At 40.3% G+C, this 17,173-nt stretch overlaps 2 protein-coding genes across 2 annotated transcripts; one reads left to right on the top strand and one right to left on the bottom strand.

Moving 5' to 3' along the window:
- Positions 1-2,680: 2,680 nt before the first annotated feature.
- LOC116260993 (uncharacterized) lies at positions 2,681-6,660 on the top strand. The gene is made up of 4 exons (XM_031639564.2): positions 2,681-2,993; positions 4,546-5,286; positions 5,913-5,960; positions 6,070-6,660. Exons 1-4 carry the CDS (start codon positions 2,760-2,762, stop codon positions 6,478-6,480), a joined length of 1,434 nt encoding a protein of 477 aa, XP_031495424.1. The 5' UTR covers positions 2,681-2,759; the 3' UTR covers positions 6,481-6,660.
- Positions 6,661-13,463: 6,803 nt separating this feature from the next.
- On the bottom strand, positions 13,464-14,976 carry LOC116261464 (protein EXORDIUM-like 5). Its single transcript, XM_031640235.2, has one exon. The coding sequence runs from the start codon at positions 14,916-14,918 to the stop codon at positions 13,842-13,844; it is 1,077 nt and encodes a 358-aa protein (XP_031496095.1). The 5' UTR covers positions 14,919-14,976; the 3' UTR covers positions 13,464-13,841.
- Between the last annotated feature and the right edge of the window lie 2,197 nt (positions 14,977-17,173).

Raw genomic sequence — 17,173 nt, 5'->3', positions numbered from 1 at the left:
ATCTAAAGGTGTCAAAAGTACACCTTAAGAGAACAAAGGTTGGGTGAGAGCTTTAGATCCTTCTCGGACGACAGGTTGAGATACTTCTCCTACAGGCCCAGAAAGAATACGGTGTTCTTCTTTTTATTAAACTCATTCTACCTAGAAAACTCATTTATATGCGACCTCTATGTAAATACCAATATGTGGTGAATCAAACAAAAAACAGTGAGTTTTGGATGATGAGGTTTAAGAACAACTGTTTTAAAAACACAATATTGTTCTTCTTATCAAACACACTCCCAGTCAGGGACATTTTCTTTCTTCTCATCTTTTGTCAATAAAGATCAGGGGCTTAACTCTCAGCATATGGTTTTCCAGAGAAAACATCATTTCGGGATAAATGATCCAACAAAAACTGGAAACTCTGAAGTAAAGTTGTCTTGAACTCTAAAAACCTTCAATCCAAAGTAAAACAAAGAAGGTGACGGCCACAGGAAAATTACAATGAGATCTGAAAAAGTGTACCACGGCTGACATGTTATCTAGGCACTTTCCCAGTGCATTATTGCCAAAAGGGGCATCTGTCTCCCCAGTTTGCAACAAAACAATTACTTTGCATGTGAAATTAAGCTTTTCTCTCATGTGGACGCTGCAAACAAAGCAGGATAGAGTCCCTTTACCAGCATGCTTCATAGGGAAGTCTAATATTTGAAATCCGTCGCTAGAAGTATCATGAAACTATCATGGAACTGTCATTAAAAACATTGCCAACCGTTGCTACATGATAAACTGTTGATAATGTTCTATGGCTAAAGCTTTTTGTCCAAAGATTTTAAATATATACATACATACATACATATATATATATACACCAGCGTGAGACCATTGATCTCAATACAAGCGGCGATGGCTGGTGCCCTATATAAAATAATGCTTATTCCTCCATTAGTGCAGCCAAGTCTGTACTGTATTGTCGCTGGTGAAGGAACTTTTGGAAGATGATTTGTCTATTTGGTGTAATCATAAATTGCGTTAAAAGAGAAAATTTTATACATTATTTCTCTTTGCCAACAGGCCAAGCCAAATTAGATCAGCAATCCATCTTCAAGTGTTTAATATGATTTTAGCTTGTCAAAGTGATCGAATTCACAAACAGAGCATTTAACGTCTCCAAATTAGATTGGCATACCATTTTATTGCCAATGTGATTTTAGATTATCAATTTGATTGCATTCGTAAGCAATGTATTCAATGTCTAGAATCACCATTTTGGAAAAAAAGAGAAAAAGTGTTTTCTATTGAAAGAGAAAATAAAGGGCATGCCAAAAACTTAAGGACCAATAAATGAGTAGGTAATTAAGAAGGTGAGGACAAACTTGTATCAGGTAATTAGGTGCTTTCTCATGGAAAGATGGGATGCTCCCACTTTTCTACTTTCTTTTTGAAGTTGCAACCAAAGAGCTGGATATGTATTTTTAAGTATATTTCTCATAATGGAAGGCCTAGGCGTTTATGTGCTGCGAGAACAGCTTGAATGAGCAAGAAAGTTCTTCATCAGGAATCAAGTTTTGATTAACTCGATTCACGTACTGATCACCTTTCATTAATTAGTCTTAGTTTAGCTTATGAAGAGATCACTTTCAAGATTGATAGGTCTATCATGTCGATTGTGCCCGGAAAATCCATCATGATACACGAACTCTCAAGACAAATTCTTCCTTTTGCAGCTCATAACAACAGTTACCAGTTTACTACGATTATGGTCTCAATAAAATCTGATTATGTAATTCATACGACCTTTTCCTTAGAAAACTTGTTTCATTGGTGAAAAAGGTTCTTTTCTATCAGCAAAATTTAAACTTCAACCACCATTTTGGAATGGTTATCTGCGGCTATCAAGTAGGAATGAATATGCCACTGCCCCAAAAAGCAGGGATCAACATAAAAACAAACTCAAACAGTAATTTCTCGTGATAATTGAACTGACAGATATCTACTTAACCAACATGTATAAAAAGAAAGAAGAACAAGAGAGAGAGAGAGAGAGAGAGAGAGAAAAGTTGGCATCAGCAGGACCCACTGTACATGGACCAAAAACTCCAAATGGGTACAACAAATATAAGGTCTTTCTTTTTTTTTTTTTCTTTCGAGGAAACAAAAAGGGCTCATGATTTTCACATTATAAGCTATATGCCAAGATGGAGGTAGGAGTTTCCATGCCCTGCCGCATATCCTACTCTAAAACAAGCACAATCTGAACAACTCACTGATCATGACAGGGATCCTATGTGCAACTTTGGTCCCATTAAGATCTAATAGATAAGAAACCAATGCATAAATTAACGGGTTCGAGACAGATATCCAAATGATCCGATTCATATATAAAAACTAGTAGTTGGTCGGAGCAGATTATGTCTGTAGATAGGGATAAAGGAATTTGGTAGTGGGAACTTTTCAAAATCTGGTTCACGATAAAGCCAATTGGACTTGTTGATCCGAATTAAGGATCCAAACAGATTTTGGATTGTTGGGCATCGCCTTGCCGAGACCATCCATATGACAGCTGAAAAGACACTATTCTTGGGCTTGGGAGCCAATCAGAAAATAGAAAAGTAAGAACATATGGTTTTTCTTTTCCAGAATTAAAATATAAAAATAATAAAAGAGAAAGGGGAAGGAGACCAAACTGCTTGGATGACCAAATCAACCACCCCACTCATTAAGAAAAGGAACACCGAAGGGAAAGAGGAAGAAACAGAGGAGAGAGAGAGAGAGCAATGGCGAACAAATGGAACCAGATCTCTTCCATATACCTTTCCTCGAAGGAAGAAGAAGAAGATGATGATGAGGAAGAGGAGGAGGAGGAGGAGGATCGAGAGGAATACAGGAAGGGAGGATACCATTTCGTTCTTCCTGGCGATCAATTCTTTGGCTCGCGATACGTGGCTCAGAAAAAGCTTGGTTGGGGGAATTTCTCGACCGTCTGGCTCGCATATGACACCGAAACCAAAGTATCGCAGCGTCCAATTCCTTGTAATTTTACGTGATTGGTTGTTCGGAGGACGACCCACGTCTTTGTTTTAATCATTTCTTGTTCAATTGGCTTCTGTCCATGTTCATCGTTTGATTGCAGAGGCGATCTGATTTCAATTCCCTCCTTTCCATGATTGATTCTGCATGATCTATGATTCCAGTGATTGCCCATATCGTGTTTTTTCATAGTTGCGGTTCCCGTGGTATCTTGTGATTATTCTGTTATTGAATTAAGTTCCACGGCCGTTTTCCGGAGGAAAACTGTGTATACTTTTTGGCGTCCGTTAATAATCCTCTACATGCAGTCTATCTTGTGCTTTAATATTGGATAATTTTGACTCTCTTCTCTTTTCATTTTAATTTCCAGGGTTTCTATACGACAAATTTTCCCCTCTTCCCACATATACAATGTTAATTCCATTTTCTCATCCAATTATATTTGATTAGTCCTGGTGTCCTTGCACCATATTCCCTTGTTTGCAATATGGCTCTAAGATTGTCTATAGAGAATTCCTTTTCAGTTTTCCCTCTTAGTAAGTATATTTCTTTTTTTTTTCTCCTATTCGTGGTTTTCTGTTGGTTTGTTACCTCTGTAGATAATCTTTTATTGATCTGATTTTCTTCTAAATGGCGTGAAACGTCTTGTTCTTGTATTTCCTTAATTACGTTTACGCTGTTATTGCCTGTTTAGCCTGCAGTTCCATCAAAATCATTCTCTTCTTCATTTCTTACTGTTCTTTTATGTTTTTGCGTTGCTGTCATTTCGTCAACCGATTGTTTCAGACGTAGTCTTCTTTGTTTCCGACTTTAAGCATTTTCCCACCCGCCCTGGTTTTCGATCATCATGTACGCAGTAGAGAAGTTCAATGTGAATTGCCATTAGATTTACCTTAATCGTTGATGTCCAACGACTGTATGACCAGTATTTTTTTATTCTGAGGTGTGCAAAATTACAACTTTACATTTTCTTTATTCTTAAGGTTGCAAAAAAGAAAAAGACATTTCCTTTTCCTTCAATTATTCAATGATCCTTGAAACGTTTCTCCTCTTGTACTCATAGTTCTATGGGATTCAATTTAAGATTTTGAGAGTATTATTCATATCTCAAACAGAAACTAAGGTATTACTTTTTGTATACAAGCATGGGTCTTGCTCTCTAAAATTGTTGTTCTCCTTACGTATGGCGTAACTTTCATCATTCTCCTTGTTTTGGTTGATGTGTGGATTGTCATATTCCTTTCCCTCCTTTCTTTTTTATTTTTTTTTTTAATTTTTGCTTTGTCTTGATAACTAATTCCACCTCATCCATTTCTATAAAGCTTTATTCTAATGTTGAATATTATTGGTCACAAAAAGTTTCTGTTTGCTATTCATGATTACAACACCCTCTCTGGCCTCTTCTTTTCTTTTCTGTTTTTGACAAGCAGTTCGTTTGGAATCTGTCTTAATTGTTTTTATCTGTGCAAAAGATCATATTAATCACCTGTCTTCTCTTTCTCATTTTTTTGTTTCTTTCGATGATGTTTGCAGAAATTTGTAGCCCTCAAAATCCAGAAGAGTGCTCAAAATTTCACAGTGGCGGCACTTGAAGAAATTGAAATACTCCGCGCTATTAGTGATGGTGATCCCAAAGGCTCGAAGGGTGTTGTTAAATTGCTGCACCATTTTAATCACACTGGGCCAAACGGGAGTCATGTGTGCATGGTTTTTGAGCTCCTTGGAGAGTCACTTCTTAAACTTCTTAGGTACAATCGTTACCGGGGTTTGCCACTCCCTAAAGTTAAAGATATTTGCCATGGAATTATTTTGGGCCTAGATTACTTGCATAGGGAACTCCGGATAATTCACACAGATTTGAAACCTGAGAATGTGATGTTAACATCTAGTATTGATCCTTCAAAAGATCCACATAGATCGGGACTCATCCCCATTCTTGAAAGGCCTGAAAAAAAAATGAACGGTGGAACAATTGGAGTTGCGGGAAAGAAGCTGAGGAAAAAGGTGAAGAAGCCAGCAGAGACAGAAAAGGTCAGAAGCTTAGAAGGCATTGACTTCAGCTGTAAGATTGTGGATGTGGGAAATGCTTGTTGGAAAGACAAGAAATTTTCTGCCGAAATACAGACTCGACAGTATAGAGCACCTGAGGTGATTTTGGGATATGATTACAACGAAGCAGTTGACATGTGGTCCTTTGCTTGTGTTGCATTTGAAATAGCTACCGGTGACATGCTTTTTGAACCCAAGAATGGGGAAGGATTTGAATGTGATCAAGTAAGCAACCACTGATTTCTTTTACTCTCGTAATTTGCTAAGTGTAATTTCTTGTTCCCTTTCCTATAATTGGTGTCTAACAGCTTCAGACATGGTTTTGGTTTTCTCGCTATCGAACAGCTAATTACATAAAGTGTCTCCTTACAAAATTTCAATGTCTATGTTTTGTAGTGATTACATCATTATGACAGCATGAAGCTCAAATTGGTTTAGGAAGGTTTTGTAATGCGAATGCATAATCTCAACATGTTCTAGAACACTTTGACAAATTTGCTGTGTTAATGTATCCCCTTTCTCTCTCATATGGTATGGTGCTAAACTAATTCAAGGAACCACTCTTTTCTTTATGAAAAATTTGAGGTTGATGAAAATTTTTCCTATGGTCATCTTATGATCAAAGCACCTGAGTTCATGTGTAATTACCATATTAGAGTCTTTATTTGACCCTTTCGGTTTCCTTAATAATGCTTCTTTATTTTACTTTTTTTTTTTTTTTTTAATCGTCAATCTTTTGTCCCATAGTACAGTCTTTGGAAATTCATAGTTTCTGAATCAGCTTACACTTTTTGAGTTTTCTTTATGATTTGGTTGTTTTCTGTTTATTTACTAATTGAAGTGCATTCCAGGACCATTTGGCTCTGATGATTGAACTTCTTGGAAAAGTTCCTCGGAAGGTGAGACTTGCACACCGTTCTCTATTCAAAATTATACCACAATATGTCCCATGCTCTTTTTGCTGCATAATTGTGGTATGAATTGAAGGCATTGTTGAATGGGTTACAGATTGCAGTTGGTGGGTCACGGTCCAAAGATTTCTTTGACAGATATGGTGATCTAAAGAACATAAAGAGGCTAAGATTCTGGCCTCTAATCAAGGTTTTGATCGAGAAATACAAGTTTATGGAGGCTGACGCAAATGAGTTTGTAGATTTCTTGTCTCCTCTTCTGGATTTTGCCCCAGAGAAGAGACCAACAGCAGCACAGTGTCTGCAGCATCCATGGATTTTGAGCAGGAAGTCAGCAGCGGTTGCTGATAAGAATGCAAAACCTTTGGAGAACATAGAGGTTGGGGTGAGTAAATTAAATATCAAAGAAGTTGGGGTGGGTAAACCAAGTGTCAAAGAAGCAGGCCTGAGTAGGCAAAATATCAGAGAAAGCGGGTGGAGTAAAGTAAATGTCAGACTAGGCAAATGAAGAGGCAGTAATTGTGTTCGGGTCGTTTCGTCCTCTATCTTCCTAATCGGTTTTGGTTTGTAAAATTTGTAATATCTGTAATAATATTCATTCAATTGATTGAAATACGGAATATTGTAACTTCAAAACTGTTTCTTAATTATTGAAAGGCCTAACTACTTGCGATGATTCCTTGTTGAATTGGCAAAAAGTCTCCTCCTAAAGTGAAGAGTTGAACAGCCAAATTTTCAGTCTTCAATTTTATAAAGACATCATCCGCTGCCTCTGGCCATTAATCGGGTACATGGTCCGTTTGATCGTTTCTATCCCTATGAAGCATCGTTGCTTGTATCATGGTATGGGGTTGTATACATAGGGGGCAAGTATGTTGAGGAGCCTAAGGTTTTCACAATGAAAATTGAAACTTGATGATCCAGGAAAAGCTATAAATTCTGCCCTTCCATATGCACGACATGCATTACAACAAGATTTGGACAAACATGCAAAAAAAGAATGCTGAGTAAAACAAACAATAGAAATGGACAGATGCCTTTAGAAAGTAGGCGCCAAAGTGTTTGAATCTTCCCTTGTGGACGTTTGGTTTGCTGCTGAACTTGTTGCATTTGGCTTTTGTCTACTTTGATGAGGGTTGATGCTAGATTGAGGGGAGAGTAGTTCGCTCCATAGCGTTGCATTGCACTTTTTTCTTGGTCACTTTGTGACAGATCATGTTCTGCTGCGGAACCCACATAACGTTTCATGGAGGGAAAAGTTGCTGGTCTCTCGGTTGTTTGTTGTTCTTTCTTGTTTCTTCCTTTTGGATGCATGTGGACATGATCATATGTTTTCATGCCGCCATAATTCATCGTGGTACATCCTCGTTGTACATCGCTTGATCATGCTAACATTTGGAGCATATTTAGGTAGGATCCATTTAAGGCTAACATTACTTTTTTTTTTTCTTTAATGTGCTTCCTGAAACCTCCCGATGCTCATGTATCGTAGCGTTTGAACCTTTTTGCTATACTAAAAAGCTGATTTTTTGAGCAGTAAAGGTGATTAAACCTATTAGCATGGGAAATAAAATTATTTTAAATATATCTCCGTGCTATCTGTTTGCAAAATTCATGCCAAGAAAGAGCATAGGATAACATGGTAGCACCACCAAAGAACTCTCTCTCTCTCTCTCTTAAACATAAATATCAGGTCTCTGTCCTATCCTTCCAATAGTTTGTTGTTTTGATGAATATCTTCTCTAATGGGGCCATAAAAAGGACCACCCAGTGAAAATTTTCTGATGACGGTATTAATCTTAAAGATCATAATTTACTGCAGGCTACTTTATACCAAGAAGAGCTCATTGTCATGACTCAAAAGTTACATGCTATGCCCACACCAAACTTACATCACCAACTCAAGTGCCCCTTTCACAAAAAAGTTGTGGCTTTGCCACTGCTAGGTTCCTTTTGTTTTGCCAGCATTCACATTCCACATTTAAGCAGCACCATGAACCTAAAGGAGTTCAAGAAATTGTGGTCCTATTAAATTTGGTCCTAAGTCCTAATCTTTGCCTTTTACAAAGCGACTGCTCACGAAATCCGGACCTGCACCAAATCTACGAGTAATGGCCGTCTTCCACTTGAAAAGACATAAAGTCTAGTCTTCCTCTCAGCATTGTGGTGGTTGGTTGTTCTACAAGTTGCATTTCGTGCAAAAAATCTATGTAAACGTCTCAAAATGGAAAAAAGGACGTTCGTTTTGGTCCAGCTTTGGATCAGCACTAGCGTCCAACTCAGAAGGGAGCTACTGAACAGTCCACTGTTCTTTCTGCAAGTTGTAAAACTCAGTGTTGTGTTACTTTGAGTGGGCGAGAGGATAAAGTATTTTTCCTGCCAGAAAAAATAGGAGAAATTGTCCTTTCAGCTGACATTTTTTTAAAGATTTTTCAAGAAAAGCGATGTCAATTAGAGGGCGTTTGATGGCCCAGAAGAACTTTTCTGGAAGAAAATTCCAGAAAAAAAAAATCTGGAACAGGGTGGAAGAGGGAAAATTATTCCTTATTCCGAATAGAAGAGATGTTTGATAATTCCATACTATCCTTTTCATTGTTTGATGGGCATGAAAAGTTTATCTGGAAAATATTTACCGCTGGCTAATTCTGCATTCAGAGTGTTTTTTTTTTCCCTTCAAAAGTGCATGCACCTAAAAGGTGAGATTTTCACCTCTTCTACCATTTGCTTCAAATAAGGCATTTTTTTTCTTTTAGAAAAGGTTTCACTCACTTTTCTATTTTTTTTTTTCACTCTAAGCTGAGCACTTCATTACACTGCCTCGAAGAGATACCACTTCCTCCAACCCCCAGAGTTCAAGAGTTCAGAAAGCATGTGTCCAGACTTACTATGCTCCAGAGGAGGAGCACAATAGGTCGTGTGATAGCGACCATAGAAAATTTGACCACAAATCCCTTTTGAGGTGGACCGCCTTACGGCTCAGTGCGCTACAACCCCTTTGAGATACTCACTTTCCAACTTAATAACTTGAAAATTTTCAAAAAAAAAAAAATAACGTCATTATTGGGGCCTGATATATAGAGGAGAAATATTTTTAAGGTATACTGGGAGGATGATATTTTCACCTGCTTACACTTCCTCTACACTTTGCTCTTCAAACAAGGTGATTTTTTTTCCTGAAAAGTTTCACTCATTTTACAACCCAACAACTAAAAATTGCCAGGGGAAAAAGGATACTTAAGCATGGGAACTCCGACCTCCATACTATTTCGACCGCCATACGCATGAAAAAAAAGAGAGTTTATTTTCAACTTCTTTCACGCCATCAAATGCCCTCCTACGTTCAGGTGTAGGTCTCCTCTCTCACTCTTTCAAAAAAGTAGTTCTCCTCTCTCTCGCTCTCATCAGTAAATAGCCTCATAAAGGCAAGTCTTATTGCTCTGTGTTATATATAAAGGTCACCAAACTAATGTTTTCCCATAATCTGTTCTGTCAATCTGATGCAACTTAACATTAAACAGAATGAATTCAGGCATCGGTCGCCATACTCACCTTAAACCATTTCCACAGCCTCATGCGTGCTGTTAAGTAGGAATTTGGTCACTAACAATTATAGTAGAAAACGAGCTTGAGCTCATGTGAGATTGTCAAATTCAAGGTTGGTTCCAGCGCGTCCATTTAAGATCGTACACTAAGCCTGAACCTGTTTATGAAAAAAATTAACAATCATAAAAAAATATTCATTGGGACTGCTTAAACTTGATCAAATGAATTCACGTATAATATATCATAATATTAGAAAGCCAACAAAGGCACATGCACATACGCGTATACAAGCATGCAGACAAATCTCAAACAAAAAGAAAAGAAAAAACCTGCTGACTGGTCGGGGTTAGGCCTTTAAATGAAGGTTGGAGTTTTGTGGATTCCCGAGCAATGCAGCTTCACTGTGAAGTAAGATTCCGCAATAATATTGATCGATTCAATGGCAGAGTCAGAAATCTCTGGCTGAGAGGCACTAATGCTTCAAATTTTGGACTCTTTTAAGGGGCAACAGTATGTAAATGAGAAAATGGCTCAGAAATCACATCCCAAGTGCAGATCAATTAAGTCTGGTGCAATTAGATCCAACCGTGTTGAACTCCTAGCGCTAGCCCACTTACACGCGCATCTATAAACTGGTTCAACTCTGGTACTGTCAAGCTCGAATCATGCAAGCGACCAAACGCTTTGGCTGGCAAAGCTTGCAATCACCAGCGCAACAGCCAACGGCGCGTTGTCTGCATCCGATCCTCCCACCGTATTCTTGCAGAGGACAAAAGCCATTTACTTCACAGATCGTCCTGTCCCAAAAATTCTACGTTGAAAACTCATTCGCTTTCCCCTGCGTTTTTCTCTTGTGTATTAATGGCGGTCTTGAAAAAATGTAGCTGGGGATGCGTTGACAGGGAGCAGAAGACCAAAAAGTCCACAGTTTATCAGGCCGCAGCTTTTGTCTCTGTTTCCCTATTATCCATCTCTCACCTCATTCCTGCAGAACCCATCACTTTCGGGAAGCAGGATCCAAAGTTCACCGGCGGTGGCAATTCGACGGAGAACTCTTGTTTGGATTTCATTTTCAAGCTCACTAGTGAAAACAGAATCCTGTTTCAGTTGGCTTGATCTGCCATTTGTGAAAGATCAACTTTCCGATAAAACATATGCACATTGGTCCAATCTTGCGTTTATGAAATTGCCTGGAGAGAGCGTAACTGCGTTGGAATTGGGTAGTCGGAGGATCTTCACAGACATGTCTGTTTCAGGGAGTCTTTCTCTGAAACACCACCAGATTGACGGTAGATGATCAATGTGGTCGTCTTTCCCAATGCCCAAAATGTTTTTTATCACAGAATGAATCAAGCCAACGATTTCCCAAGTTTGTCTTCGCATCCAGCACTTCAAATGCTCAAAGAAAATTCTACATAATCTGCAATCTTTTCTATAGATAGTTCAGAGTGTTTCTGGTTTACTAAGTTTTGTGTGATTGTTTATACAGACAAAGGGGAATCTTGCTTGCCATTCGAAAGGAGACTTTTTTTTTACTGCAGCAAGCTGCCAATGTTCTGTTTACTGTATTCACCAAATTAAGTCTGATATCCTTGACTCCTTGTTGTTACAGAATCTTTTCAACTTTTTTATCCAGGAAAATTTCACCTTGTTTCTAACAACATCTCCAAGATGGTCAGCCGTATTCTTAGTTTATATAATTAAAAACCCAATAGGCTTATGTTATTAAACCTGTCCCTTTCCGTGTTTGCTTGCTGGTATCATCAGGGTTCAACCAATCTCATCATGCGCTAATCACAATCAAACTTTACCAACTCAACGCTGGGGAGCGCAGGCCTAGTGGGCAAGTGGGTCTTGTCTCATTGTTTTTAATCCACAAAAATAGAACAGAAAAGGTACAAACATTGGTGAAATTGCACATCAAACAAATCAGAGCTTAATTTTTTTCTGCCCTCACATTGCTTATGTAATGAACTCCAGAATATCAAGAGTCCAATTCAAACGTAAATGTAACTATTACCTTGCCCTGGAACTAAGGACCTCAACTTTTCTTTTTCCTTTCACAACACAATTTCCTTTCACAACTTTTCATCAATGTTTCCATGCGATAGCACCCAATAAAATGAAGTTTTCCCCTTCCAAGTTTGGACAATGGTAGTACTTGGCTCCAAAGATCTGCACCTTAAAAATTGAGCTGCTTAGAAAAAATGTTCAGAAATTTTTTCATGTAACTTGTTAATTTTGCTTTTGACAAGATGACGCTGTGCTTCATCTTTTTTGTAAAATCTTCTTAGTTTGTTAACCTTACTTTATATATGCTTAATATAACGTTTCTTAAACCAAATGGAGCTGATTCTAACAATAATTCTTAGAACCAAGGACAGGAATACTGCATTTTTTCTTCAATACATTTACTTCAGTCACGGGTTGAGAAATTACATGATTGTTGGTCACAAGACTAAAAGTTCACATTCTGGTGAGGAATTGCAGCTACCTACCTGAAGTGCATGTGACTGTCACAGGTTAAAAGGGTCTCAACATTTACAGATGGAATTGAAGAATGCACTTTTTTTCGTCTGTGTAATTCCTTAAGTCACCAGATCAACTCGAATTAAGGTAACACCTTAAAAGTTTAGTTTTGTATTGAAGATTGTAATGAATCTTTAAAGGTTTATAAAGGGAGACCATTAATGAGATGATTGTCCTGGTCCCTAACATTTTTAGGATTGAAGTCGAAATTATTAAGGGGCGGGTTGGGATTCGCCGAACCAAGGGCCTGAGCCCAGGAGTTGGTCGGGTTGTTTTAGTGGTATCAGAACAGTTTCAACACTTGGACCTGAAGTCCCACACGCGCGAACGCGTGTGCCTTAAGGGGGGTGATTATAACACCCCAGAAGTTTAGTCATATGTATCGAAGATTGTGATGAATCTTTAAGAGCTTATAAAAGGAGATTATTAATGAACTGATTGTTCTGGTTCATAGTCTTTTTAAGATTAAAGCCGAAACTACTAGGAAGAAGTTGGGATCTGCCGAACCAAAGGTCCGAGACTAAGAATGGGTCGAATTGTTATAATTAATCAAACATGTCTTCTAGGTTTTCTTATCAAGAAACTCATCACTCTTTAAAAGGCTTTCTTAGTAATGTTACTTAAGTCTGAGTTTTTCGTTTCCCAGGAAATGATTTAAGAACAAGGCCTAATTATGAATTATGAAAAGGCAAAAACAAAGATCGAAAGAAAAAAAATTAATAAAAAGTTCAACTTGTTTCTATCATACAACGTTGCATCAATCAACCCAATTATGGATTTTCAAAGTTAGCAAAACCTTTTCGTCAACAGGCGGACCAAAATCAAGAAAGACCATAGAGATTAAAAAAATAAGTTCAAAAATCTCATTGACTTTCTCGGTTGCTTTTATGGCGATTTGAACAAATTCATATGAAAACAATTTCAACTAAAGACATTTCTTTTCAGAGTAATGTGTTCCAACTGAAATCCCATTTCCAAACAGTGAACTACCCACCTTCAATAATCTAGGCATCCCAATGATTTCATATAAAAAACAGTTCTTCATTTATTTATTTATTCTTTTCATGACAGGAGTCCGACAGATCTAAGGACGTCGGAAAGAACGGATCAGATGCTCAGAAAAGCCATTTCTTGGTGAAATATAGAATAGGATTATCAGAACATATAGGTATATTTCCTGACAAATCATTAAAATAAAAAACAATTGAGTCTTGATCCAAAATCTCTGTCTAATGGGGTGCAGCCCACATTTGAAAAATCCCCACTTGGGCACAATCATAAATTAGAATAACTTCTTGCCTCCTGTCTTCCAAACACCGAAGTGTTTGAAGAAATTTGAAAGGAAAAGAAAAGATTGAGGTCACACAACTGTAGGAGTTGGTGTTTGCAGAAATTTGTAAGGAAAAGAAAAGATTGAGGTCACACAACTGTAGGAGCACAGTAGCATTGCTCATTCTATCATTATTGATCAACAAAAATTACTATACAGAGGAGAAAAAGAACAACAAAAATTCACATTATTTCTACCTCTACACCAAGAAAAAAGGAAAAAGGAGGGGGAAAACCCACATTTCCTGACCCCAGAAACGAGAGAAATGACAAAAAAATATATAAAAAGGAAAAAAAAAAACAAGTTCTCTTTTTTTTTTTAACCCTATTAACCTAATAAAAAAAATTTTGTTTTTTTAGGTTTCAATCCCAGCCCTTTGCGAATTTTCCACCGCCCGTCTCTCCCCTGCCGTTGCATCAAGTGGGCCGCGATTCACGAGCAAGCACAGAACCGTCCAAAATTGCCAATCAATCCAAGGCATTGGGCCCCACGCAGGAGTTCACGACGGGGCTCCACAGCCACTGAACCAGGAACCTCCGGCCGCCCTTTCCGACCATGTTATACTGCCTTCCGGCGCCGTCCGTCAACACCTGACCGATGTACGCCCCGCCGCCACCGGTCCCGTAGACGCCCTCGCAGAGGTCAGCGATCTCCGTCGGCGCCGTGGGGTCCTCACCGGCGTACCAAGCATTGATAAGCGGGTTGGACGACAGCTCGGCGATCTCGTGCCCGATCACGCTGATCATCCCATCGACGGCCACGTCGCCGTTAGGGGGACGCAGCGCCACCGTCTTGCCAGACATGTAGGCCGGCAGCGCGAACGGGAAGGCGCAGGTGTCCGGGCACTGGGTAGCGCTGTTTCCCACCCAGGCGTAGGGAAGGGTGTAACCGACGATGGACGGGAAGGTAAAGTAATGGAAGCCGCAGACGGCGCGGCAGAAGTCCTGCATCTGAACGTCCGGCGAGGTGAGGACCAGGTAGATGCCGTTCTTGGGGTCGATGGGTAGTGCGCCGCGGCTGCTGGTCACGGCGTTGCGGATGACGTACTGGACGCTCAGGCGGGTGAGCGACTTGCCGTTGGAGTACCGATAGTCGTGGAATTCGCCGGAGATGCGTACGCTGCTGCTAACGTTCGAGCCGGTCTGGTCCGTGTAAAGCTGCACCGTCCGCCACCAGTTCGACACCGTGGAAGTCGCCGGCTTCTTTCCGCCAGCAGGGTTAGACTCCGAAGAGAGCGAGACGATGAAGTCGCGAATGATCTGCTGGCTGGGCCGGGACCAGGAGCCGTACCATATGAGGTGGACATTGATGAAGTTGGTGAGCACTGGTCCCATGTGGTACCGGAGCTTCACCAGGTCCGACGACCCCTCGTACCGCTTCGACTCCGTCAGCAGCGAGGGGGCAGGGGCACCGCTAGGGTTGAGTTTGGCAGTCGTGAGAGTGGGCTCTCGCCATGCTCGCAGAGCGAAAGCCTCACTTGAAAGAAGGAGGAGGAGGAGGAGAAGGACGGTAATGGGTGGTGGAATCGAGAGGATTCCGGCCATTTTGGTGGCTGTCGGGTCGGAAAAGTTCTACCTGGTGGTAGTAGTGGTGAGGACAGGAGAGGGAAGACGAATATATATAGATACACATAAAGAGGAGGAGGAGAAGCGCGCCGAAGCAAGAGGGTGGTGGGCTGGAGACAGCTGCCAGTTGGATATTTAGTGGCGCGCCAAAAGACGATATAGTCGTCGACCAATGTCGATAATGGCGACTATGTCCCCTTAGTACGCCATCGGAGATGGTGCACAACGGGCTTTTCATAATAATTCACTGAAAACGCAAAATTTCATTTTTAACGTCCTTGGCAACGCAAGCTTATTTTATCGCTAATTTATCTTTCTAAAAAGAAAAAAAATGTTGTTGAAGTTTGAAGATGAGGGGAACGTCATAAAGAAGAACTCTTACAACCCGTCGAGAAGTATTGATCGTTCGATCTGAAAATAACGCGTTTTATATTCATGCACCGGAGGAGAGGGTTGTTGAATCGTTCAAATTCTTCCGGACGTACGCGTCGACTCCAGAAAAAGTTCAGATAACGAGAACGCCTTTTTTTTCCGTCGATTCACCGATCGAGGGTACTTTCGTCAAATCGTTGGAAAAATTTAAAAGGCCAGAATGAACAGTGAGGTGCACCAGCTACGCAGGAGACGTCAGGGTACGGCAATTGCATTTTTCCTACAAAATGACGCAATTATCCAACTGCTTTCAAATGACCGCGACGCCCTCACTCTTGGTGTCGCGACGAAAACGAGGGCAGGAACGGGAAAATGCCGCTGCCGTCCTCAGCGCCATCAACGCGAGGCGGGAGAACGCAGCCCGTTAGGTTTTAGGGCGACGGCCTCGTCATTCACGATAAAGGTTGGGGGTGTTTTCGACCTTCCTCCTGTATGTCCACAACGGTCCCCAGCGGCTTCAATGATAAACGACAAAGGGAGGGATCATATCCGTTTCAAATTAGGGGTAATTTTGTCCTTAAAGAAAAAAAAGACTACTCCGCCGCAAGGATTCCGCCCAGCTGGAGTCCTGTTGTCCATCCCCTCCGTTGGCTAAATTACAAGAAGGGTGAAAAAGTTTTCTAAATTGACAAGCAAGACCCCGCGGAACCTGAAAGGGTAAATTGGTCAAATTCTCGCAAAGGTTTAAGAAACGTGGTTAGTGAAAAACAGTGAAAGTCGCGTGGGCATGGAAGTGGGCGTTGACTGTTTTTTGACCACTTTGCCGTTGGGGGATCTCCGGTCTACTCTCTAGGGAGGGCATCCACACTGTCCAGACTACCCTTTTATTATTAGGTCATTTACGGGTGGTCCTGCAAGGATTTAAAATCTCAGGATTTTGGTTCCCGGAGACATTAAATCCCGGTGATGAAACATCCCGCGTTGCCTTGTTTGGATCCGGTTCCCAAGAGTAGTAAGCATGGACGCATCTTCAAACTATAAGAAGCATTGACTCTCCACGAACCATGCTGGATCCAACTAAAAAAAGCTCATTATAGAATCCAATCATGCCCAGATTGTAGTTTGACCCTGGAAAAGATTGGGTTTAGGTTGGGCCACCGAGTTAATCCGGTGCTAGAATGAGACCATTATTGGACCGGAGCTGGCCCATTTTGGGTCCTAATCCACCACGCTCGGCCGCCTGGGATCCGAAGCCATTCTCATCAAAGACCAAAATCCCGTTGGACCCACACGGCGCATGCGCCATCTAGCCACCCGGATTTGATTCCAAGATTAAGAATATAGTTTTCAATTCCAAGGGCGGCCAAAAGGACGCATACATGTATTCATATTAAGCATTTTGCCAAGTCAAGAAGGGTTACGTGGCTCCATGATTGGAGATGGAATCATTCAAGTTAGACTAGAAGGATGGGCTTCACATTCTAGGCTGATCTGAATTTCTTACTACTATTTATCACAGACTTTTTGTCACATCGGCTTCATATCAAACATACATGGGTCTCAAATATGAAACAAACAACGAAATGCCCTTTAAGGAACCTTGAATTTGAGGGCTGATTGAATGGGAAGAATGGGACTTCAAATCCTAGGATTCATGAGACGACGAATGAGACTTCAAATCCATGGATTTGTGATCCTTGCTACCTATAAAAAAACCATAAACATAAATACATGGGTCTCAGTATCCTTTTTTAAAATTGAGTACAAATCACACACATTTCTTATATGATGAAAGAGGGAAATTGTTATAGATATGTTATGTTTTTCACGCGATTGACTTTATAAACACTATTTTCAAGTTT

This window comes from Nymphaea colorata, chromosome 9 (genome assembly GCF_008831285.2).
Source record: "Nymphaea colorata isolate Beijing-Zhang1983 chromosome 9, ASM883128v2, whole genome shotgun sequence".
In the NCBI taxonomy this organism is placed as follows: domain Eukaryota; kingdom Viridiplantae; phylum Streptophyta; class Magnoliopsida; order Nymphaeales; family Nymphaeaceae; genus Nymphaea; species Nymphaea colorata.
Note: the sequence above shows the minus strand (reverse complement) of the source record. Positions and strands in the feature narration are given on the sequence as shown.